The sequence below is a fragment of the Melitaea cinxia genome, chromosome 4 (assembly GCF_905220565.1).
Source record: "Melitaea cinxia chromosome 4, ilMelCinx1.1, whole genome shotgun sequence".
Taxonomy (NCBI): Eukaryota; Metazoa; Arthropoda; class Insecta; order Lepidoptera; family Nymphalidae; genus Melitaea; species Melitaea cinxia.
This window is the reverse complement of record NC_059397.1, coordinates 7,423,670-7,448,277: the sequence shown is the minus strand read 5'-3', so window position 1 is coordinate 7,448,277 and position 24,608 is coordinate 7,423,670. Positions and strand designations below refer to the sequence as shown.

General features: G+C 40.5%; 3 protein-coding genes across 5 annotated transcripts in view; 2 read left to right on the top strand and 1 right to left on the bottom strand.

The window, feature by feature from the left end:
• The window catches only part of LOC123670271, a 65,921-nt gene that overhangs the window by 29,859 nt on the left and 11,454 nt on the right, over positions 1 to 24,608 (top strand). The window lies entirely within an intron of this gene.
• The window catches only part of LOC123670082 (NADH-cytochrome b5 reductase 3-like), a 31,433-nt gene that overhangs the window by 2,850 nt on the left and 3,975 nt on the right, over positions 1 to 24,608 (bottom strand). The gene's annotated exons all lie outside the window — the stretch shown is intronic.
• On the top strand, positions 9,736 to 12,796 carry LOC123670081. The gene is made up of 4 exons (XM_045603589.1): positions 9,736 to 9,869; positions 10,220 to 10,321; positions 10,565 to 11,359; positions 12,096 to 12,796. The coding sequence occupies exons 1-4, from the start codon at positions 9,736 to 9,738 to the stop codon at positions 12,511 to 12,513; spliced, it is 1,449 nt and encodes a 482-aa protein (XP_045459545.1). The 3' UTR covers positions 12,514 to 12,796.

Genomic DNA, 24,608 nt, shown 5'->3' with positions numbered 1-24,608 from the left:
CAAAAATGGAGGAGGTTCTCAATTCGTAGGGATGTTTTTTAATATATGGTGCGTATGCAGGTGGTCCCATTGTCCAGTTAGGATCTGATGATGGGATCCTGGTGAAATCGCAGGAACTTCTTAAATATTATAGGCAAACCTATGACGATTTTGGTATTTTTATGTGTAACTTGTTTGTCTGTTTTTAAAAATACGATGATTAGGTATATCATATCATCGTCGAAACTCCCCAATAATGACTATGTTTCCCTATTACTTCGAGGCCAGTGTATCGACTTGGATAATTCTTATTATGTTTGAAAGAGTAAACATTGCAGCTGGTCCTATAGTAACCAGGTCAGGATGTGGTGATGGGAGCCTAGAGTAATTGAAATAACTCCTCGCATATTATAGACACATCCAGTGTTTTAGGTATAGATAAAGAAGTATATGTGATGACAAAGATATCTACACATTGTTGATGATGAAGCTGTAAGGTAGGCACCGGATATTTAAAAGTGAATACTTTTTACTTGAAACGTTGTGTATAAGGAATATTTCTATTGAAATATTTCCTTATACACAACGTTCATTACTTCTGACGGATTGTTAGTAAACACAAACAGATTATTTTTACATGTCACCCTTGAAAGGGCAACATATAACTGGCCGTGAGAAAAACATTGATCAGTTAAATCTATTCCTGCAACTTTTAAAGTTTGGCCTTGTGCCTTATTAATAGTAATACCAAAGGCTAATTTGATTGGAAATTGCAGTCTTTTGAATTGGAAGGGTAATTCGGAGGGAATCATCGGTATTCTGGGAATTAAAACAGTATCACCAGTACCACAGCCAAATTTAACTATTTTGAGTCTCGTGCCATTACACAATTTTGGGGGATTTAAATTTCTAAGTAATATCACTGGTGAACCCACTTTTAATATTAACTTGTGTGGAGGAATTCCGGGAGGAACTAAAGAATTCAAAAATTCAGTTGGATAATGTACTGCCTCTGCGGTATCCAAAACTGTATCAACTGAATAGTATATCTGTGATGGTGCTTCAAACTTGGAAATAATTAAATGATTAATTTTATCAACCTGTTCATTAGTAGGTGCCAATATAGCCCTTTCCTTAAACCAGCATAAAGTCTTTGTAGTTATATTAGTAATATCGGGATATACGGTCTCAACCAATTCTTCCACATTTTGAACCAAAGCACATAGGTTACTAAGATTGATTTTAACATTTCCGGATTGAAATGCACCATTACCTATTTGAAGTAAGTTATTTGAAAATTGTTTATTGTCTTCACTGGAGGACAAAATTCTCATATTTGTATTAAGTTCACATTTTGTAATATGTGGCCAAAGATAAGATCTTTTGAGTGATGCATTGACTTCGTCAGCTCTAGTCCCCCTTGCTATGACTGGCAAAATTTGACGAAAGTCTCCAGAAAACAAAACGGTGCAGCCACCCATTGGGCAATTTCTGTTGCGTAAATCGCGCACTGTCCTGTCTAATGCCTCAACTGATGCTTTATGGGACATGGAAGCTTCGTCCCAAATAATCAAGCTACAATCCTGCATTAATTTACCTGTTTTACTCTGTTTTGAGATGTTACAAACGCTAGAGACGTCGTCACTGCAAATTTTTAAAGGTAGTTTGAAAGTGGAATGTGCAGTTCGCCCGCCTTTCAAAAGTGTGGCTGCAATACCGGACGACGCCACGGCAAGAGCAATTTTTCTGTCAGACCTTACTTTTGCTAATAATAAATTAATTATAAATGTTTTACCCGTGCCCCCGGGTGCATCTAGAAAGAACATTTTCCCTTCATTACTATTAACTGATGACAATATTTGGTCGTAAACAATTTTTTGTTCTGGATTTAAGCGATGTTCATCTTGAATTGTCTGTAAGAGTTGGGTGTAATCATAGTCAGTCTCGTAAATCCTCGATGTTGTTCATTGCATAAAGATTTGAATTTAACGGCAAGTTAAAACCAAAATCTTTTATACTTTTACCTGATAGAGATTCGACCTCTTTATTTAATTCATTTAAAGCTTCATCAAAAATATTTTGGTCGTACTCTAAATCATCTGATGACAGTTCTTGTCGTCTGCGTTGCAGTATATCTTCGGACATACTTTCCTGATAGTTTTGCCAAAGAAGATGCGGGTCCGTGATTTGGCAGAACGATATCATAATGGCAAAAAGGCACCTAAGTGATTTTGGTGAACAGCATATGGCTGCTTCAGAGAGCGTACTCTCCCAGTGACTGTCATCTTCGAGGAGGCCCATAGCTTTGCAAGCCCCTTGGAATGTGTCGTAAGTTACACCTTCAAAAGTGCGGAGACTTCTAAACGAAGTAGGGCCTTTTATAACGTGGAGTAACAACCGCAAATGAAAACATTCTGCATTATTAGGGTGTACCACGTACACCCTTCCAAGAGCATCAGTTTTTCTCACGCCAGGGTACCCAAAAACTACCGCCCCCTGCTTTCGTCGTTGGAATTTTTTCGTATTTTGATTCCAGGTATAATAGGCAGGCACCTTGTCGTAGGTCAGAGTTTTTGCGAAGTCGTCCTCTGCACATAGTTTGAAAAACGCTGTTAAAGTAGTATCTCTTGGATTATTCACAATGTCATTTACATTATTTTCAGTGAAATACACCCGCTGTCCGTTTTCTAAATGAACAGCGAGGTGTGTGACAGTTGGTGCTCTTTCATGAATATTGAAGGACATAATCCGCCATAGTGCTTCAGAACTACAAATGTAGCGGCCAGATTGAAATTGTTCTACTTCATTTGTAGAATGTAAACTAAACGTAGCCTGGTCACTTCCTTTATTGATGTATTTAGTGACATATTTTATTGATTTCACGGAACTGCAAAGTTCTACATTAACATGCGCCTCGAAAATTTTTAATAATAGTTTATTGTAAGGCACTACCCATCTGTTATCAATTTCGTAATTACGAATAGCAGCCTTGCGTCCTCCTTCCTCTGGTGATAATCTTCTATACTTTGGATAGCCATCATCACCAGTTGAAGTTTGACTCTGATATGGTTTTGGGAATTTTTTTGAACATTTTCTCTCATGCATGCATGGCGAGTTAGGGTTTAAAGCTCCACAGGGTCCGTGAATCATGTTCCTTACCACGATGTCATACAATGTTGGGTCTTCGTCTTGGTCTGGTAATTCTGCCGTTATAACTGTGTCAATTTGGTCGGGCCTGATTTTATTTGTCAGCCACAAAAGCAAATGTATATGTGGCAGCCCACGTTTTTGCCACTCCACCGTATACATGTGACAGCGTGTCGGACCAAATACGTTTACGTTATTTATTAAGTGTAATAGTTTTTGTACTTTTAAATGAAACACACGATTTAAAATGTCATATCGGTCTTGAGGTGTTGCGGTGGAATGCAGATTATCTTTTATTTCTTTCCAATTAGGATTACAGGTCATAGTAATGAAGAGGTCAGGTTTCCCGTAATTCCTGACATAGGTCATGGCATCTTGAGTTTTTTCGTGTAAGTATCTTGGTCCGCCAGTAAAAGATGACGGTAATATTACCAGCTGCCCAATATTGTTTGTCGTGTGTTCATTAGAATGTAAAGCATCCTGTAAGTGTATATAATTTTCTGCGCGTAATTGTGTTTGGTTATTTCGTATAAAAGCTAAACGTTCTGATTCTAGTTTAGCATACTGATCTACAACATATTGATTCAGTAACATTCCGTACCTTAGTAAAACATTATAATGATTATGGCGTTCCATTAAACGATAGCAATAATAATTCATACATGAAACTTTCTTCTGTACTCTGTCTCCTGTAGAAGGATTAACTTGGGGAATATCAATTGTGTATCCGTCTTCACCTCGACAAAACATCAATGGATATTGAAGACTGTCATATGAACGATGTAGTTCGGAAATTTTGTGGAGATTTTCGTCGCGGCTTCGAAGAACGATATCCCTTTTGTCAAATTGTTGTCCAGCAATGACAACTGCTACTTCACTGGTAGAAGGAGCATTATACCGTCCACGGTGTTCACCGTCAGGTACCCTGCTGGCATGAATTACTACATTGTAATCTGGGACATCGAGAGAGATACTTTCCATTGCAGTTTTAAAAGATTGTACGTATCTATTATGCAAATGCAACATGTTTTGCAATGACCTGACTATAGAGTTATCAAGTGGTGTTCTTGAATTACTATTACTAATATTACATCGAGTCGTTGCTTGAACTTCAGGATCGGAAATAAAATATATCTGCAAAAACTTATGGTCGTCAGGAACTTGTGGAAGAAGACTACCTGCAAGGTGGTAAACCTGGCCCTGGACTTTAAATGTTGGCATGAAGCCGTTTTCAACTACTCGTTGACTTTTGAATGAAGTCATCTGGAACGCATTATTATACCGCCGAATATGACGCATAAATTCTGTATGCTTTGGATGACTTTCATCAAGTAGAGAATTTAAAGGTTCAGGTGGAGCACCTATTTCATCTAATTTTACCTTACCATTTGAACAACATAAACCTTTTGACTCATCTTTCCATCTCAGTGCCGAACAGTATTGACAAACAATGGAAGGAGAACCTATACAAACGATACGATAATTTTGATAATCAATTGTTGTACTGTAATTCATTGCCGAGTACTCTTTATTGGACCATCTATTATTATTTTGTGTTCCATTAGTTGGCATATTATTCCTAAAATTTATGTGCCGAATACGATCGTTTTGTAGTCGGAGTTGTCTTCTCTCAGATGTTTCAGTTTCCATTAAAGCATTGTGTCTATCACGATCTAAAGATAAACGTAGGTTACGTTCAGCAGAGGATTCGCGTAGCCTCTGAGAAACATGTCTTTCGCGATCCAACGACAAACGTAAATCACGTTCCGCCGAGGATTCCCACAGTCTTTGCGAAACATACCTTTCACGGTCCAACGACAAACGTACGTTACGTTCAGCAGAGGATTCGCGCAGTCTTTGTGAAACATGTCTTTCACGGTCCAACGACAAACGTACGTTACGTTCAGCAGAGGATTCACGCAGTCTTTGTGAAACATGTCTTTCACGATCTAACGACAAACGTACATCACGTTCCGCCGAGGATTCGCGCAGTCTTTGCGAAACATACCTTTCACGATCCAACGACAAACGTACGTTACGTTCAGCAGAGGATTCGCGCAGTCTTTGTAAAACATGTCTTTCACGGTCCAACGACAAACGTACGTTACGTTCAGCAGAGGATTCACGCAGTTTTTGTGAAACATGTCTTTCACGATCCAACGACAAACGTAAATCACGTTCTGCCGAGGATTCACGCAGTCTTTGCGAAACATACCTTTCACGGTCCAACGACAAACGTACGTTACGTTCAGCAGAGGATTCGCGCAGTCTTTGTGAAACATGTCTTTCACGATCCAACGACAAACGTGCGTTACGTTCCGCAGAAGACTCTCGCAGTCTTTGCGAAATATGTCTTTCACGGTCCAATGATAAACGCAGTTCTCTCTCTTCATTATTTTCACTATTCCGATTCAAACGAAGTCTTTTAGCAGCAGACGTACTGCGTCCTATATTTGGCCTTCTTCTCGGCATGATTATCTACCTAAGTTTAATAAGAAATTGAATAAAGAGGTACTTAATAGAAACAGTTTAATGAATCTAAATAATATTTATTTACAACAACTTCCCTACAACACCCAAGTAACAAAAAAGTAATATACATGAACTTAAATAGACTCACGAAAATTATTTACAAAAATCTATTTATAACAACTAAGTACGGAAAAGTAAAGTACTTGGTTATTTAAAAAGTAACGAAAGAACCAAACGAAAAGAAGAAAGTAAACTGAAAGGTTTCTTACACCACCTACTAAGTATGAAAATAATTAATTAAGGAATATACATGAACTTAAATAGACTCACGAAAATTATTTACAAAAATCTATTTATAGCAACCAAGTACGGAAAAGTAAGGTACTTGGTTATTTAAAAAGTAACGAAATAACCAAACGAAAAGAAGAAAGTAAACTGAAAGGTTTCTTACACCACCTACTAAGTATGAAAATAATTAATTAAAACTAACAATAGCATAATAATAGGAACCAATAGCAAGATTTAATGCCGAACAGCAATACCCGTAGTAAGCCGATGACAGTCGATATACGCAATGCGTTCAGTTGCTACCAAAGTCTGTTTACTATGGCGGATCGCGCGCTACATCGCCCGGTTTATATAGCTTGAGCAGGCGGTCGAGCGATGCGGGGCAGAGGGGATGGACTCGCCGTAGGCATCTCAATGCTCGCCAAGCATTAAAAATGTTTCGCTACTAATTACTTCTAACAACGATATCTCAAAAACTATTCATCTGATTGATTTAGTGTAAAGAGCAATTTTAATCTGCATTAAATGACTAAGCTAACTAACATATTCATTTGGATAAGGATTAATACCGAACTAAAGAAAATAGCTTTGAAAATAACGTAATGTTTTTAATTAAAAATGTTAACATAAAAGTGGTTATTGTAAGTCAACCGTAAGAGATAGAGATATGCTATCGCGGACTTTTTTGTAGCATTTTTATAGATTTTGAATTCTCTAGTACATTACTTAACTGTATCTTTGCTAGTTTACGCGGCGTTCGCGTGGAAAGTTCCCATTTGGCGAGATTTTTTGCGACCTCTTCAACATTTGTCGCCGTATTTCAACTAATTTACATAAAAGCATAATAAATTATATACCTAAACCTTCCTCAAGAATTACTCTTTCTATTGTTGAAAACCGTATAAAAATCCGTTCAGTAGTTTTCGAGTTTATCGCGTTCAGACAGACAGGAGGACAGACAGGAGGACAGACAGGAGGACAGAAAGACGCGGCCGGGGGACTTATTTTTATAATAAGTATAGATGAATTTGTCGCGGCTTAGCAAGCAACCCCATCTAGTGTGCAGATGGTGGGGCTACACGTGAAGTTTTAAATGGTTGCCACCGTTGTCCACTGTGTGGCGCTGAAGCCATCGATTCGGATTCTTTTTTTATATAAATTCATTTAGACGGTGACTAGAAAAATATAATTTCGAAATTAAACGTAAACGCTCCGAACATCTCTCTTGTATAAAATTAAAAAATATTGTAAACCGCGATATTACACGTAGTTCAAATTAGTCTACGTTGTTTTATTCGAAGATCTCCGTAGTTTGACTGATCGTTGCTGCCCCATAATTTGGTCTTCGAGCCGTATTTACCAAGAAATTGGACTTCGCACCGACTGCTATTCGTCAAGGAAAATTCGACGCAGCTACTTCTTCAGTCAACGGTCAGGTCTTATTTCCTTTCTACTCCTTTCCCGTAAACGTTTGAATTAAAAATCGTATCATTTACATTTCAGGTTAGTGACGTTTCTTTGCGATTTGTGCTGATTCAAAGTCTTCGTATAACCGTGAGTACCTTACATTATTCTTACGCGTAGGCCTCTAAAATGTCCACTGAAGATAAATTATTAGTGCCTTCCGCAGCTTCCCCCTTGAGAAAACAACTAAAAGATATTTCCGAACTTAAAAAACAGCGAGGTAATTTGAAAGGTCGTTTAACACAATTTAAAAAATATTTAGATTCATTGCCTTGTAATTCTATATCTCAAGTTCAAGTTAAAGAAGTTAAATTAAGAATGCAAACAGCTCAAGATCATTTTAATACTTTTAACAACATTCAAAATCAAATTGAGCTAATTTTACCCGAGTCGGAATATACAGCAAACTTTGAGTATGTAGAATCTTTCGAATCATTATATTTTAACGTTCTAGCTACAGCTGAAAGTATAGTCGAAAATTCCGTTGAAAGCCTAAAATGTAGCAGTAAATCGTCAGTGCAATCTAATGTTAAGCTGCCGGACATAAAATTACCCTCCTTTGATGGTTCGTTTGATCAGTGGCTAGAATATAGAAATTCGTATATTACTATGATACACAACCGTTCAGACTTAGACGAAATTCAGAAATTTCATTATTTAAAGGCTTCGCTGAGCGGTTGTGCGTTACAAGTTATAAGCGCTTTGGAATTTACAGCGGATAATTACGTGCATGCCTGGGATCTACTTCATAGTAGATTTCATAATACGCGACTTCTTATACAGAACCACTTGAAATCATTATTTTCTATCACTCCGCTCAAGCAGGAATCCCACTTGCAGATTCGTAGGTTAATAGATACTACACTCAGAAACCTGCGTGCTTTAAAATCATTAAACGAACCTACTGAACATTGGGATACAATAATTATATACTTAGTTGTATCTAAATTAGACGAATCTACTGAGCGGGAATGGGAGAATTATAAGGGTTCAATTTTAACTGATTCGAATAAACGACTAAAATTAGATGATTTACTGACATTCTTAAGAAATAAATCGAATACCCTCGAGATGATTAGTTCTAGTCAAAATAAGTTGCCTCAATGTAAGCCTCACGTTATAAGCGAAAATAAGCATTACCAATCAAAAGGCCATGTCATAGGGCATACTTACACGTCTACTAATTGTAATAAAAATAATTCTAAGAAGTCATTTAGTTCTAATAAACGAATTTCTCCAGACAATAATAGTTGTTTCTTGTGCAATGGTAATCATCTACTCTATACGTGCTATAAATTTTTAAATTTGTCTGTTATAGATAGGCTAAAATTCGTTGAAGATAACAAACTATGCAGTAATTGTTTACGTTGTTCAGGTCATTCTGCAACGGAATGTATGTTCGGACCGTGCAAGCAATGTCGGAACAAACATAATACTTTATTACATATTAATAATAATTTGAATAAATTCGAATATACGCAAAGCGGCCGATCAGCTGATTTAAACGAGACTCGTGAAGCGGCCGGCCGGTCGACCGCGCTTCATAGCGTAGCTACTTGCCACGCGCGGCCGCGAAGTACATTACAACCGGTTTTGCTATGCACTGCGTTGGTAGATATAATAGATCGGAATAATGAAATTTTTACAGCTCGCGCGCTTTTGGATAACGGCAGTCAACATAGTTTTATTTCAGAAAAATTATTTAAACGTTTGAATACGAAACCTATACAGTCCACTATACGTATATCGGGCGTTGGTATGTCTAAAACGCAATCGAATAAATTGTGCGAAATAATTATACGTTCTAAGATAAACGATTATAGTACAAAAATTCGGTGCTACATTTTGCAGCACATTACGTCTAGTTTGCCTACAACAAACATTGATAATAAATTTATACGTATTCCTAATAATATTCGTCTTGCGGATCCATCATTTAATATTTCCTCGGGTATCGATTTACTAATCGGTGCTGATTTATTCTGGGAATTATTGCTAAACGATAATAGAATTCGATTAGAAAAGGGACCTTACCTCCAAAATTCTAAATTAGGATGGTTATTGTGTGGCCCGCTTTATACGTCGCAATTAAAAGACAGTGAAACCGATCAAGTTTATTGTAATTTCAATCAAACTTTAGACGACAATTTAAAACGTTTCTGGGAAATAGAAAACGTATCTCAGTCCAGTAACATTCTTACTGCTGATGAGCGTATATGCGAGGATCTATTTAAAAATACGACTAAACGAGACATCGATGGTAGGTTTTCAGTACGCATTCCTTTGAAACAATCATCAGATGTTTTAGGTGATTCGTATAATTTAGCAAAAAATAGGTTTTTCGCATTAGAACGTAAACTTGAGCGCACACCAGAATATAAACGTATGTATCGTGACTTTATAAACGAATACGAATCGTTAGGCCATATGACACGTGTGAATAAGGTTGAATATCCTAACTTTTTCTTGCCGCATCACGGTGTTTTTAAAGAGCACAGTTCAACCTTCAGTTCAGTTCAGTTCAACAAGTTCAGTGTGCTGTGTGGCTACGGCACTAAAGAATTTAGCCACCCCTTCTCTTCCCGTGGGTGTCGTAAGAGGCGACTAAGGGATAACAAGGTTCCACAACCACCTTGGAACTTAAGAAGCCGACCGATGGCGGGATAACCATCCAACTGCTGGCTTTGAAATACACAGGCCGAAGACGGGCAGCAGCGTCTTCGGTGCGACAAAGCCAGTACTGCGGTCACCAACCCGCCTGCCCAGCGTGGTGACTATGGCAAAACACATGAGTTCACGTTATTTTTGGCGTAAACTTGTGGAGGCCTATGTCCAGCAGTGGACTGTATAGGTTGTAATGTATGTACAGTTCAACCACTAAGCTTCGTGTGGTCTTCGACGCGAGTGCTACAACTACTTCTTCTAAGTCACTTAATGATATTCAGTACCCGGGACCGGCTCTTCAAAATGACATTTTTTCTATACTTTTACGATTCATACGATTTATGTTAGTTTTAAAACGTTTAAATGAATTAAAAATTCCTCGTTACGTAATGAGCGACTACACGCAATACAAAGAACTGCACATATTTACCGACGCGTCACAAAGTGCATACGGCGCTTGTGCTTATGTACGTACGTATAACAATGATTCTAAAATCGTCGTAAAATTATTACGCGCAAAAACTAAAGTTGCTCCCTTAAAGTCTATAAGTATCCCGAGGTTAGAACTTTGTGGTGCTTTATTAGGCGCAAAACTTTATAAAAAAATAATCGACGTTATTCGTTTAACATTTTCAAGGGTCATCTTTTGGACTGATTCGACCATCGTCATCGGTTGGGTTAAGATGTCACCACATCTCTTAAAGCCGTTCGTACAAAATCGCGTAACTGAGTTAAACGAGCTGACAGGTGACTCCGAGTGGTTGCATGTGTCGAGCGAGAACAACCCAGCCGATTTATTGTCTAGAGGATTAGCCTTTGATTCTTTGATTAATTGTGAACTTTGGTGGAACGGCCCGTCTTACTTGCAATGTCATAATAATTTTAATTCGTTAAATAATAATATAATTAATTTAGAAAATTTGTCTGACTTAAAATCAAATGTAGTACATAATTTTAGCAGTTTCGAAAACTTAAATTTTATTCAATTTAATAAATACTCGTCTTTCACAAAACTTAAACGCGTATGGGCCTACGTACTTCAATTCATAAACAACGTACGAGGGGGCGAGGCTAATAGATACAAAACAAAACACACCGGCTCGTTATCAGTGTTCGAACTAGAGGAAGCGCAGTATACGTTGATTCGTTTTGCACAAATGCAATCCTTTCCGACGATTTATGATAATTTGCTGAATGAAAGAAGTTACACAGGTAATAATAAAGAATTAAATCGTGTATCTGGATTAAACGTGTTTTTAGACGATAAAAAATTAATTCGTGTTGGTGGTCGACTTCGAAACGCATCTAATTTCGATTTTAATAAAAAACATCCGTTTTTAATGTGCAGTCGACACTGGATGTCTAATTTGTTGGTCAATCATGAGCACAAGAGGCTGCTTCATGCAGGACCTCAACTTATTTTACACACCCTGCGCGAGACATGGTGGATATTAAGTGCAAGAGGTCTTGTGAGAAAAATCGTGCGTCAATGTATTACCTGTTCTCGATTTAACAATAAGATACCAAAGCCTATAATGGGAAATTTACCATCTGAACGTCTGGATGCGGGATTTCCGTTTGAGCGGACCGGTGTTGATTATGCTGGACCTATTATGATTATGAATCGTAAAGGAAGAGGTGCTAGGCAAATAAAATCGTATATTTGTTTATTTGTCTGTTTCATAACTAAATTAAGCTGTACATATCGAACTAGTCACGAGCCTTTCGACGGACGACTATATTTTAGCTTTAAAACGTTTCAGTGGTAGACGCGGAAAACCAGTAGCTATTTATTCCGACAATGGTAGAAATTTTGTTGGTGCTGAAAAAGAAATTCGAAATTTAATTCATGATAATTCACAACAAATAAACGATTACGCCTCATGTGAGGGTATTGACTTTCATTTTATTCCACCGTATGCGCCGCATTTTGGAGGTCTGTGGGAGAGTGGTGTAAGGTCTTGCAAACATCACCTTAAACGTATTGTTGGTAACGCCAAATTAACATACGAGGAAATGAATACGGTTTTAATTCAAATCGAAGCCGTTTTAAACTCTCGTCCACTGTCACCCTTATCCACCGATCCTACCGATTTCACTCCCCTCACTCCTGGTCACTTCCTCACGGGCCGACCGTTAACTTCGCTGCCATACGAGACCATTTCTGATGCTACAGGTCTGACGATGAACCGGTACCGCCGTATAGAGCAGTTGCGGCAGCAGTTCTGGCGGAGGTGGTCCAGAGAATACATCGGAGAACTTCAACAGAGAACCAAGTGGAAAACTCATCATGACGATTTAACCATTGATCGTCTCGTCCTCATCAAAGATGAAAATTTACCATCACTTAAATGGCGTCTGGGACGCATAACTCGCATTTACCCGGGGACTGATGGTGTTACACGTGTGGCCGACATCCGTACCGCAACCGGAACGACGAGGAGGGCGTTTTCGAAAATTTGCCCTTTGCCGCTGCAGCCATCCAACGATGAAGCCTGATGTTGGAAGCCGGTGTTACCAAGGCGGGGGGTATGTCGCGGCTTAGCAAGCAACCCCATCTAGTGTGCAGATGGTGGGGCTACACGTGAAGTTTTAAATGGTTGCCACCGTTGTCCACTGTGTGGCGCTGAAGCCATCGATTCGGATTCTTTTTTTATATAAATTCATTTAGACGGTGACTAGAAAAATATAATTTCGAAATTAAACGTAAACGCTCCGAACATCTCTCTTGTATAAAATTAAAAAATATTGTAAACCGCGATATTAAACGTAGTTCAAATTAGTCTACGTTGTTTTATTCGAAGATCTCCGTAGTTTGACTGATCGTTGCTGCCCCATAATTGTTTTTAAAATCAAATTTATTTTGTATTTACATTTTATTGTTTTTCTTACTTATAAGTAACTAGCTGACCCGGCGAACTTCGTATCGCCTACCACAAAATTTATCGTATGGTATTAAAGTTCAAATTGACTTTTAAGTATTATCACAAATCTTTTATATGGGAGTATAGAAAAGTGTTGTTTTTAGACTTTTTCAGGAAATTTAAATTTTTTTTTTTTTAGAATTTTTCTCTCCGTAAGAACCATCCTCGTGCTTCAAGGAACATTTTAAAAAAAAAATTAGCGAAATCGGTCCAACCGTTCTCGAGTTTTCCGCTTAGCAACACATTTTGCGATTCATTTTTATATATAATAATTAATGGATTAAGGAGATTGCCATTGTATTAGTTAACTACTTGATTGGCTTGTAGGATGTGTCCGGTCTGTTGAAATTGATTCCAAAATTTAAATTTTGGAATCAATTTCAACCAACAAAACATTTTGCGAAGATGTTCGATGTGAGTGCCCAAACAATAAGGAAACATCTATATTACATGGGGTTGCACTACAGGCATTACGCCAAGAAAATATATTTGACGGATGCTCACAGACTTGCTCGTCTGAACTTCGCCAGAGAGCAGTTAAATTTTGATTGGTCTAATAGTGTGTTGTGATGAAAAAACTTTTAAATCCAGTTAGCATGGACGTCTTCACCTTTGGGGATATGATTCAACGCGGCATAGAGATGATCATGTAGTCCCAAATAAGGTCGAGTTTCCGTAAATATTTGGGGCTGGATGAGTGCGGATGGTGTAGGAGACAAGGGCGTCGCCAGCCGATGGCGCAGGGGGGGGGGCAAGTTGACTTTACCTACTACAATTCATACTTTTCTCATTCTCTATGAATGAGAAAAGTAGGTATGAATTGTAGGTAAAGTCGACAGCCCATGAAGCTTTTCACTTGTACTACGAGCCTTACATCTACAGCGATTGTAATAATAACAGTATCTTAGTACTATATACATATAGAGCAGGCAGAGCGTAGTTGAGCGTACGGAATATTAGGAGTGGAATTGGTGAATTCATTTGAGTTTCGACGTATGGAATTGATTGTTCAAGGCTTGAACTTCAAGCAAATCAACTCAAAGACTTAGGACTTTGGTTGCATTATATTTGGCAACTTTTTTAAAATCTCTTTTTTTAAATCCCTTGGTAGGAGAATTGTGCTCTCTACCTCCTCGAGTGACGGCTGTAAATTATATCGACGTGCTTCAGAATGGCATGGTACAGACAGTCCGTAATGTTCACCCGGAGAAAGAAGTGCCACAATTTGATTTTGTTCAAGATAATTGTGCAATTCATAATGCGAGGATCGTAAGAGCCTGGTTTCGTTCAAACACTGACGTAATTCCGTGAACCTCAAGATCACCGGACCTCATCATTACAGCCTATACAGTCCACTGCTGGACATAGGCCTCCACAAGTTTACGCCAAAAATAACGTGAACTCATGTGTTTTGCCCATAGTCACCACGCTGGGCAGGCGGGTTGGTGACCGCAGTACTGGCTTTGTCGCGCCGAAGACGCTGCTGCCCGTCTTCGGCCTGTGTATTTCAAAGCCAGCAGTTGGATGGTTATCCCGCCATCGGTCGGTTTCTTAAGTTCCAAGGTGGTTGTGGAACCTTGTTATCCCTTAGTCGCCTCTTACGACACCCACGGGAAGAGAGGGGGTGGCTAAATTCTTTAGTGCCATAGCACCGGACCTCAACCCGATAGAAAATCTTTGGGGCCATATGGCCCAACGATGGTTGCATCAAAATGAAAGAACCAAACAATCTCATTATTAGTCACTGTAATTCTATATGGGAGGAAATGCGGGGAACCGATATCTGGTCACGGCTTGTTGGTTCAATGCGGTCTCGTCTTTTAGAGGTTCCGCGTTTCTAAATTTTAAATTTTTCCAACCTATTCTAATGTTACCATATGACTATGTTTATGTTTTTTATATTAAGTGTATTAACAGTGATTGTGGAAATTTAATAAAAGGATAAATCTATTTATAGCTTATTTTTCTGACAATATAATGAAAACTTATCCTGAAATAAACTGTTTTAAATGCATATTCTTTCATAGACTCGCTTGTGCCATTACAATTTTATGTAACTTGTTTACAATTCGGAATTTACGACGTCATTGGTTTCATCAAGTTCAAACTAAAAGTAGCTGTCACGTTACAAACAGTAATAATCGTTATCAATAATCAGACAAAGACGGCAATAGAAATTGTCAGATCGATCTGCAAGCGAAACTAATCTTTATCACCTATGAATCTGCAAGCGGCATTCAACCTTAAGGTAGTACACAACTTCCTTGGCCGACGGTACATTTTCTATTCAGTCTATCACAGTCCATTGCAGTGGACAATGAAATTTATCCCCTTTATATAAATATTACTCGAGTTAAATGGTAGATCAATAAAAATTGGCCACTTTCGAGTCGGATTTATATAGTGACGACGACAGAGCCTGAGATACAAGTATGTAACATTTTATTATCTTTTTAAATTTATAGGTATGCTAAATGTGATGTATGCACGCACTTGAGATAATTTACATGTTTATCAACACGTAAGCATTTGAATATCTATAATGTAAAATACGTGAGTATATTACTTGCTGCTTTTTGAATATTTTTATCATAAAAACCATTTTATTTACATTTATTTGTATTATCACCACCACAATTATTTTAATACATAACTTTTATCATGAATAGTGTTTTATATACAAAAAAAGCCTTAATACCTACGTAATGTGTCTAGTTATCTATGTATACATTTACTAAAATTGTAACCAGTTATAGTCAGTACATTATTGGTATTTAAGAATAAACGAATTATAAAACGAATTAATATTTGTCTGTCTGTATGTCTGTTGGAGAGTAAAGGGGAAAGCAACTATCTATGCTACCAAACTGTCAGCATCACCTGCACGCGCCGAAAGGCAATAGAAAACTAACGCATTCCGTGGTGCTCCCTGCAGGATAATTGACGAGGCAATGGCGACCGAGTAGTGGCGGTAAAACCACACACCTGATTAGGCGACTGACCAGAAGAGGCTTCAGTGGCCATAGGATCTAAGTCATCCTAAAAATGTCTGGCGAAGAAGGCAAGGGGAAACCACTGCAGCTAACTTCCCAAGAAAATTGTTATGAAAATGCAATTAGACAGACCTCAAAAACCATGCGAACCGACTAATGCTCAGCGTCACGCTAGTCCCGGGACGAGCGGTGTGAAATGGGTTGCCAGCCAGGATGGAGTGGGAGACCAGTCTCCGCATGGAGACTGCTACTGGGGTATCATTCAAACTACAGCAGATTAAGACTCTGAGAACGTGGAATAATCGAGGGTTGCTGTTTACTGGTAAATAAGACATCTTGCAAAGAGAGATAAACCCGTATAACGAAACCCGTGTTATTTACTTTTCTGGTAATAATAGTAACGGCCGAAACGGAGTGGTTTTCTTCCTTCCTTTGGATTAAAAGAACTAAGTGATGGGTTCCGGACCGATAAACGACCGCGTCATTGCTTTTAAGATGAAGGCATCACCAATGAACCTAAATCTTATGCAAATTTAGGCCCTAGTGATGCCTCCGGCAACGAAATAGAGAATTTTTACTCTGCGTTAGAAAATACCATAACCAAAATCCCTAAAAAAGAACTACTTATAATCTTAAGTGATTTAAATGCAAAGATTGGAGCCAATTCTCAAAACATGATTACATGTCTGGGTAATTTTAAACTTGGAGAAATCAACGAAAGAGACGAACGTCTGATACAGTTTGCAGCTGAAAATAATCTGATTATAACTAACACACTGTTCCAACATCAACTGAAACCGTAACAAAATAAACGTAAACAAAATACCGCAACCAAATTAATTATGTTCTGATTCGATCGCGTTGAAAGACCTCTATTCGTAATACCCAAAAACTGAAGAGTTACAGAGCACCACAAAAACGTTGCCATACAAATCTTGGGCAATTCAAAATATCGTAATCGTATTAGTGACGGAGCTCGACCATATTTCTGAAGAGTGAAGAAACTTCTGCCAATCACGGTTTCAGGATCTCGATTACCGAAATTTTAGAGTTCAGAGCCTGAAGAAATAAACCAAATATTTTCCTCTCGGAGGTTGAAACGGCGATCAAACCTTAAAAAAGGAAAGGCTACAAAGATAGCAGAGATGCGATTCCCATATAGATCATCAGATCTATCGGCGAACGACTGAAACCGTACCCACGACTGAAAGTTAACGTCAAGGGTGGATAATATCGCCATTACTATTCAATGTTTACTTGAAACCATAGATGAAGTAAAAAAAAGTAGATAATGCGCGGCTTTTGTTGTTAGTGAAGCCACAAAACTCGGCTCCTTCAAGTAAACACACGCGCTCACGCACACATATGCATCAAACTACGCTCATTTTCGTTAGTATCTCACGAGGCCTCGTAGAGTAACTTTGCCTATAAAATGCCGTTCTTTTGTAATTAAATGGTGCAAAAACAATACCAAAGTGAACAAAAAGTCTGAAGAAATATCGTTTCACACGTAAATACATACAAAACTTTATATTTTTTGTTATTCCAAAATAATATTGAGGTTATTCGGAACTTATAATTTCTATGCCCCGAAATGAGGTACCGAAGGAGTGTTACCAGTAATTTTTATTTCCAATAGCCCAAAATGCGGGTAAGTAAATTGTAGGCAATCATACAAAAATAATTAAGTAGAAAGTGGACATCATTATTGTGTTTTTTTTTATCGTGTGATTTTATGTTTTACCTAAATTGAAGTCAATATGAATTTTTAACTCGTTTTTGTCTGTTTAAATTTGTGAATTAACTACTCATATTTTACTACTAAATATCATGATTTTAGGTTTCCAACGAATATTTTAATAGGAGATAGATAGAATAGGTAGCTGCTGTGCGACTGAGCTGAAATGAACTACAACGACAGCCATCCTCATCTTGTGTGGTTTGTTCCAACCATTTTGATAAAGCTGACATGTACGGTACAAAACGTGGACTTCGCAGAGTACCATCACGTATATACTACTACTTACTACTAGGTATTTTAATGTTGAATTTTTTGTTCTAGGACCTACCGGATGAGTCTTAAATTAGTCGTTAACCAAGATTCAATCTTTGATACACCTAGAAAACATAAACTAAGAGAAAAGTTAAAAAAACAGGAACTTTATTTAAAAAAAATGTAAAAAAATTAAATCATTACAGCAAAGAGTTAGACGTCTTTAAAACAGGAACTTGCCCTTCAGAGGAATCATCAATTACTTAAAAACGCAATTTTCATTGACACAGATTTATATAATTCATTAAATCAAAACATTGCTGCAATAGATTTATTTAAAAATTTGAAGCAAAAAAGGAGTAAATATATTTAAAACTATAAACAGATTTTTATTTTCGCATACCCATTTTACCAATATTAAATTAATTGTGTTTAATCCCATTTAATAAAATTTTCAGGGACTTTTTTTAAAAAGTGTCAACACTTCACTCACTCACACATATTTAAAAAAGTGGCTTCACTTTTTTGTTCTAAGTGCGTTATCTATTCTTTTTACTTGATCTATGCTTGAAACTGATTATGCGCATCGCTCTCGAAGGCATGTTACGCATGTAACACCACATTATTTGTAACCCACCAGGATAGAATGGGAGAGCTGCTGATTTCAATGTCAATTTATTTATTTGTTGCTCTTGTTGTTATACAAAGGGATGGAATGCACAAGTCTCGAGTTCGGATTGAAGATCAATCGCTGCAAGACCAAGGTACTGATTGTGGACCGCCGTATGCCCAGCAGTGGGTTATTACAGGCGGAAGCGAAATCGCCTTAAGAGAGAATTGCGAACAAGTACACGATCCATTAGGTTTTTGTCCAGTAAGTTCATGTGGCGGCATCCATGTACAAAAGCGTTATTGTCGATCCAGACTTTTTTAAATGGGTCAAAACTGTTTTATGGTCAATTCTCTAAACGTCAGCTATATCGTAGCTACTCAAATTTCGATCTAGTTCCATTTTTTTTAAAAATTTCGTCACTTTTATCCGTAACTGGGCAACCAGAGCAAAATACATGTTTGACATCGAAATTTCCTGACTAAAACAGTAAATCAATTTTGTGCTATTCTTACTGACACTGCATTAGGTCCATAAACGTCATAATTTATTTTCGCGGGTTGAATTTTATTTTACCTGTTTTAAAATAAAAATTTAAAATGTACCAAATTTCTTCGTTGGATAGATTTTGGCAGATAGAAAAACAAATGAAAAGTAACAGGAAACTGTTTTACTATTTAATTTCATTTTTAAAATGCCATATTTTCATGGTATCGAAACAAGCCGGCGGATCACCTCACTGCGAGGAACAAGGCCGCGCTGCGGTCTGCACAGAGGATTATCGCGGTGAGGGTGATCCGGGGATACCGTACGGTATCGTAGGCTGCAGCTACTGCTCTAGCCGGCGACCCCCCGTGGGAGCTCGTGGCGAAGGTCATTGCCGAGACCTACTCATACGTGTCGGGTAAGGAGGGCTCTCGGTGAGAGCCCCATGTTGGACGGGATCATACGGGTACGCCGGATGGGGCAAGAAGCGCTAATGCGGAGGTGGGAGAGGACCTGGCGGAGCAGCCGTATGGCATACGCGTAATGGCTGCCTTGCGACCTTGAGCGGTGGATGCGCCGTAAGCGCAAGCCCCTCTCCTGTCCCCTCTCCCGTCTGACGCAAGTTCTCACTGGGCACGGCTGCTTTGGTGAATACTTGTGTCGGACGGCCCAAAGGGAGCCGACGACTGGATGTCGCGACTGTGGCGCGGCGGTGGACTCTGTCCAGCACACCCTCGAGGTGTGTTAAAGATGGGCGGCGCTGCGTCGCGATCTGACGACAGTCCTCAGAGGGGACTTGTCACTACCAAGCGTTATTACCGCGATGCTCGGCGACGACGAGTCCTGGAAGGCGATCGTCTCCTTCTGCGAGATGATGTCGTCCAAGACGTATCCGTCTACGGCGACCCTCTGTTAGCGCCTGGCGTGCGCTCTGAGATGACTAGCGAAGCCAAACTTTGTTTTAAACGTTCGGCAGCAAGAGAAACAGTACAATTGCCCGTCTTTATTGTATGTGTAGTCGTAGGAGGGCTTAGGACGAGATTTCCGTTGTTCGCGCTTAGCATCTAGGCTTGCCAAGCGACTGGATTCAAAGATTGATATACTTGATTTGATGGTTCGTCTCCATTCTGTCCTATTTTGTGCCAGCTCCTCCCACGAGTCCACAGACATGCCGCAAGCCGATAAGTGGCGCTTAAGGACGTCTTTATATCGGAGGTATTGACCTCCGGCTTTCCTCTTCCCACAACTAAGCTCCGAACAAAGCAATGCCTTTGGCAGTCTGGTATCGTCCATCCATCTGCGAGATAGTAATGTCCCAGAAGGAGAATGACGAGCGGATGACAGAGGGGGCCGCCGTCGAGGCCTCCGTCCGCAGGCGACGAACGGGGGTGCGTAGGAGGCGCTACTTAATGCGCTTCCAGTAACGCCCCTGTGCTCGTGTCGGGCTGGGATGGGAATCCGGTCCTGCTAGACAAGGCGTCTTCGGGATTGTTCAGAAGTGAGTCGGACAGTCCCCATGGAGTAGAAGTATGGTATTTTCGCCGAGGCCAGCCTGTCGCTGGACAATACCGTCTTCCAATCGGAGATGTACGCACTCTTTCGAGCTGTGGACATGGCAAGAAAGTCGAAGGAGGGCTCTATTAACATCTTGAGCGACTCTAGATCGTCACTCGATCTACTTAGGAGTCCTTCGGCAACTCACCCTCTGGCCATTGAGATGAAGAGTTGCATCAGGCAGATCCATGAGGAAAATAGGACAGTGCGGTTCTTTTGGTTGAAGGCTCACGTGGGAACACCGGGCAATGAAAGAGCGGACGAATTGGCCAAAAAGGCGGCCCTTACTAAGAAAACAGCCCCTGACTACGATAAAGTACCTATATCGTACGTCAGACGGCTGATACGGGAAGAGACCGTCAGGTTGTGGCAGGATAGATACAATTCTTCGGAAACTGGATCGGTTACGAAAATATTCCTACCAGATGCAAAGACCGCTTGCAAACTGGTAAGGAAATCGGCGCTAACACCTGTCGACACACAGATTCTGACCGGCCACGGAGGATTTGCGGCGTATCTTCACAGATTCCACCTCCGAGACGATCCTTCGTGTATTTGCGATCCAGATTGCGAGGAGACGATTCTACATATCATATTGGAATGCCCGAGATTTAGCAAAGAGAGACTGGATTTGGAAATAAAACTCCAGAAGGGACTAGAGCAATCTTCGCTCCACACCATCATGGAGAATGATGCCGAAAGGGCTGTCTTCCTCGCATTCGCAAGAAGCGCCGCATCAAGGGCTGCCAAAAGAAATGGCTCAACCGCTCTACCTCTAGCTGTGACATCCGTACCACAGACCACACACACAATCACCGCAAATACAAATACAATTACACATACACAAACACAACAAACAGATCGGTCGACTACCGTGCCTGCCATTCAGTGCCCACAACCCCGAACGCTGCTGGGCCACATCGCCCAGACCATCCGGTCTCCTCTGCTGAAGATTATACAGAGGAGGGCCAATCAAAACGCACCTCCGGAATCACCTGCTCCGAGCAAGACGATAGAGTCCCTACTTGGAGAAGGCAACCGTAGCGGAGAAGTGGGCATAAGCACCAAATGCATAGCCCTCTTCATGGACAATGAAGCAGAGAGATTGGGAGTAAGTTTCTGTCGCTTCGAGGGGCGGGATCGACTGGTGGTTTCCCCGGGGCTCGCCCTGCTGTTAAAAGGTAGCACAGAAAAAACAAGCGTAAAAAAATCAAAGATCGATACGCTTGCGCAAAAATACGGGGACGACTCTACCTGCCGTCTGGTGCAATTGCACAATAAAGCGATAGTGCTATTCGAGTGGGGGGAGAAGTCAGCCTTTGCGCAGGCCAACTCGTGGCTGCAACAGCTGGGTGAATCCTCCGGGGGTGTCCCTGGAAAAATCAGCGTGGACTCTATGAGAGTTGGTTACGATAGAGGTGGCGTATCGGATAGATACGGCTGCCTACTAGCGTCAAGACACCACCAAATCATAGCCTATGAGGACAGGGGGGAGGATCTGGGCTACTTAAAGCCCAGATCACAACCACTTTCACCCCCTGCATGGCCGACTCTCGAGGAGACTGCTCTCAGTGGCTCGGAGCGACTGCAACAAAAGGCTGAGGCGAAAAAGAAAATGGAGGGACGACGCGACCCCGAAGATAATACTCAAAAGGCGAAGCCCCGACTGATGGCGATAGCAAAGTTCGTCCAGGCTACCATCTCCCCCAAAAGAGGTAAACGACTGTCCCACCTTTCCCCAAAATTGGCGGAAACGAGTGAGCTGCAAATGAAAGCAATAAGCAGATTTACCAAGGACGAAAGTCCGAGGTACTCTCAAGCACCATCAGCCACTCGAACGAGGGCCGACATGGGGCAAGTAACACCACCCAGACTTCGACCAGCATCCACACCACTACAGCATGCGGAAAATGCGCTGATCGAGTTCCTGGCCATAACAAATGCTAACCGCGAGGTAAGCCTGGCCATATGCAAGAAAATCATGCAGACCTACCAGTACAACCATGAAAAGTTGCTGGAGGTGGAACTCGAAGAAGCCGAAGCAGCCATTTATAATAACGACACCCGGCAAGTCCTCAAGGGCAACATGTCGGTAAGATATATGGCTGCATACAACATCACGTCAGGCTTCGTGGACGCAGTCGAGGACGAGGGACAGAACGACGAGATTCAGACCTTTCACACACCGAAAGGGGACCCGTTGGTGGTGGTGGCCAAGTGCACGAGAGTGATGCTGGGTGATAGGGTGCTCGGGATGGCTAAAACCATCATGAGTGATCCGGACGCCGAAGGCGCTTTCGGGGCTTGGAGGCTACCGCAACTGAGATGGACAAACGGGGTACCCGGATGCGGCAAGACAACTCACATAGTCGGGAACTTCGATGAGGACGGCGAAGTCGTAGTCACAACCACGATCGAGGCAGCGAAAGATCTTAAAGAGAAGTTGGCGCACCGCTATGGCAATAAGGCCAAAACGAAGGTGCGCACAATGGCGTCCATACTGGCAAATGGTTTTCGTGAGGGCGTTAAGATAAGCCGATTAACGGTAGACGAAGCCCTTATGAACCATTTCGGAGCCATAGTCATGGCTGCCCGGCTATCGGCAGCAGAAGAGGTGGTCCTCATCGGAGACGTAAACCAGCTGCCGTACATCGACAGGGAAAACCTGTTCGAGATGCGGTACAGCAGACCTTACCTGACAGTAGGTATCTCATGCGAGCTGTCCTGCACGCATCGAAACCCAAAAGACGTTGCTTTCGCCATCAGTGAGGTGTACGACGGGATCTACAGCTCGAGCCCGATCATCCACTCGTTGCGCATGGAAGGATTCACCGACTCACGAATACCAGCAGAACAGGACCGGACCCTGTACCTGACTTTCACGCAAGAGGAGAAGAAGGCGTTGATAGGTCGGGGATACGGAGCTGGGGCGGGGTCGAAAATCCTGACCATTCATGAGGCGCAGGGACAGACGAGTGAAAACGTCATTGTTATCCAGACGAGGGCGGAGAGGCTTCGAATCCATGATAGTGTCTCGCACGCGGTGGTCGCGGTGACTAGACACACTAACACCTGTGTCTATTACACCGACGACAAGGACGACGCAATTGGCTACTTCGTCAGAAGGGCGGTGGAGGCTAACCGTATGCAAATTCTCGAGCACAGCCTCAAAATGGCGATCCATAATAGGGATGCGAATGTTATTGAGGATGTGCTCGCGAAACTGGCGGCGGGCGCTGGTTTAGAAAAATGAGAGTGGCCGTCGACAATGCGGTAAATTAACAATGTAAGTCACACAATGTAAATTATAAAGCATGTAGTGCATTATAAAATTAATGGAGCATGTAGAAAAAAAAAAAACAAAAAAAAAAAAAACAAAAAAAAAAAAAAAAACCATAGTCGTAAGTGATTATTCTAGTTATTGTTATTTAATTTAATTCTAATAATTATTCTAATTATTATTATTATATAATTATATATATCTCTCACGGTCGGTTTTGGACTCACTACGAACACTGCAATGTTGAAAATAATACGCCTCAATACTTGAAAATTAAAATTTAAGTAAAAAAAGGCATGGGCACTCAAGAGCCTATGGATGTTAAAATTTAAATAAAAAAAAAAAAAAAAGCCTGTCGCTGGAGGGATCCTGTTTCCTACAGATCCGGGACCCCCCCAATTAATACGGCTGAAGGCTCTCGCAGGGGTTTTGGTCGGTATTGCACCCCCAAGTGCTGAAGCTGACATACGGTCTAGGAATGCCTACCCGGGCATCCTGGATATCACCCGTAAATGGGTTCCCCCGCGAACCCAAAAAAAGACCCATCACATTATTAACTGGATCAGATTAGAGAATGTGTTCAATTCAATTCAATAAAAATCTTAAATGTGTCAAAAGAAATAAATAACTAAACTATTTTTACAGCATGACACTTTATGTATTATGTAAAGTTGTAGTATTTTGATATTTATACTAATATTATAAAGCTGAAGAGTTTGTTTGTTTGTTTGTTTGAACACGCTAATCTCAGAAA

What these genes read in the sequence shown, in the direction of transcription:
- LOC123670081 (XM_045603589.1), top strand. Translation starts at nt 9,736, where the DNA reads ATGTATCGTGACTTTATAAACGAATACGAATCGTTAGGCCATATGACA. An exon ending in TCAACCTTCAGTTCAGTTCA is followed by an intron (nt 9,870 to 10,219) that starts GTTCAACAAGTT and finishes ATGTATGTACAG; the next exon opens with TTCAACCACTAAGCTTCGTG. An exon ending in GGACCGGCTCTTCAAAATGA is followed by an intron (nt 10,322 to 10,564) that starts CATTTTTTCTAT and finishes AAAGTCTATAAG; the next exon opens with TATCCCGAGGTTAGAACTTT.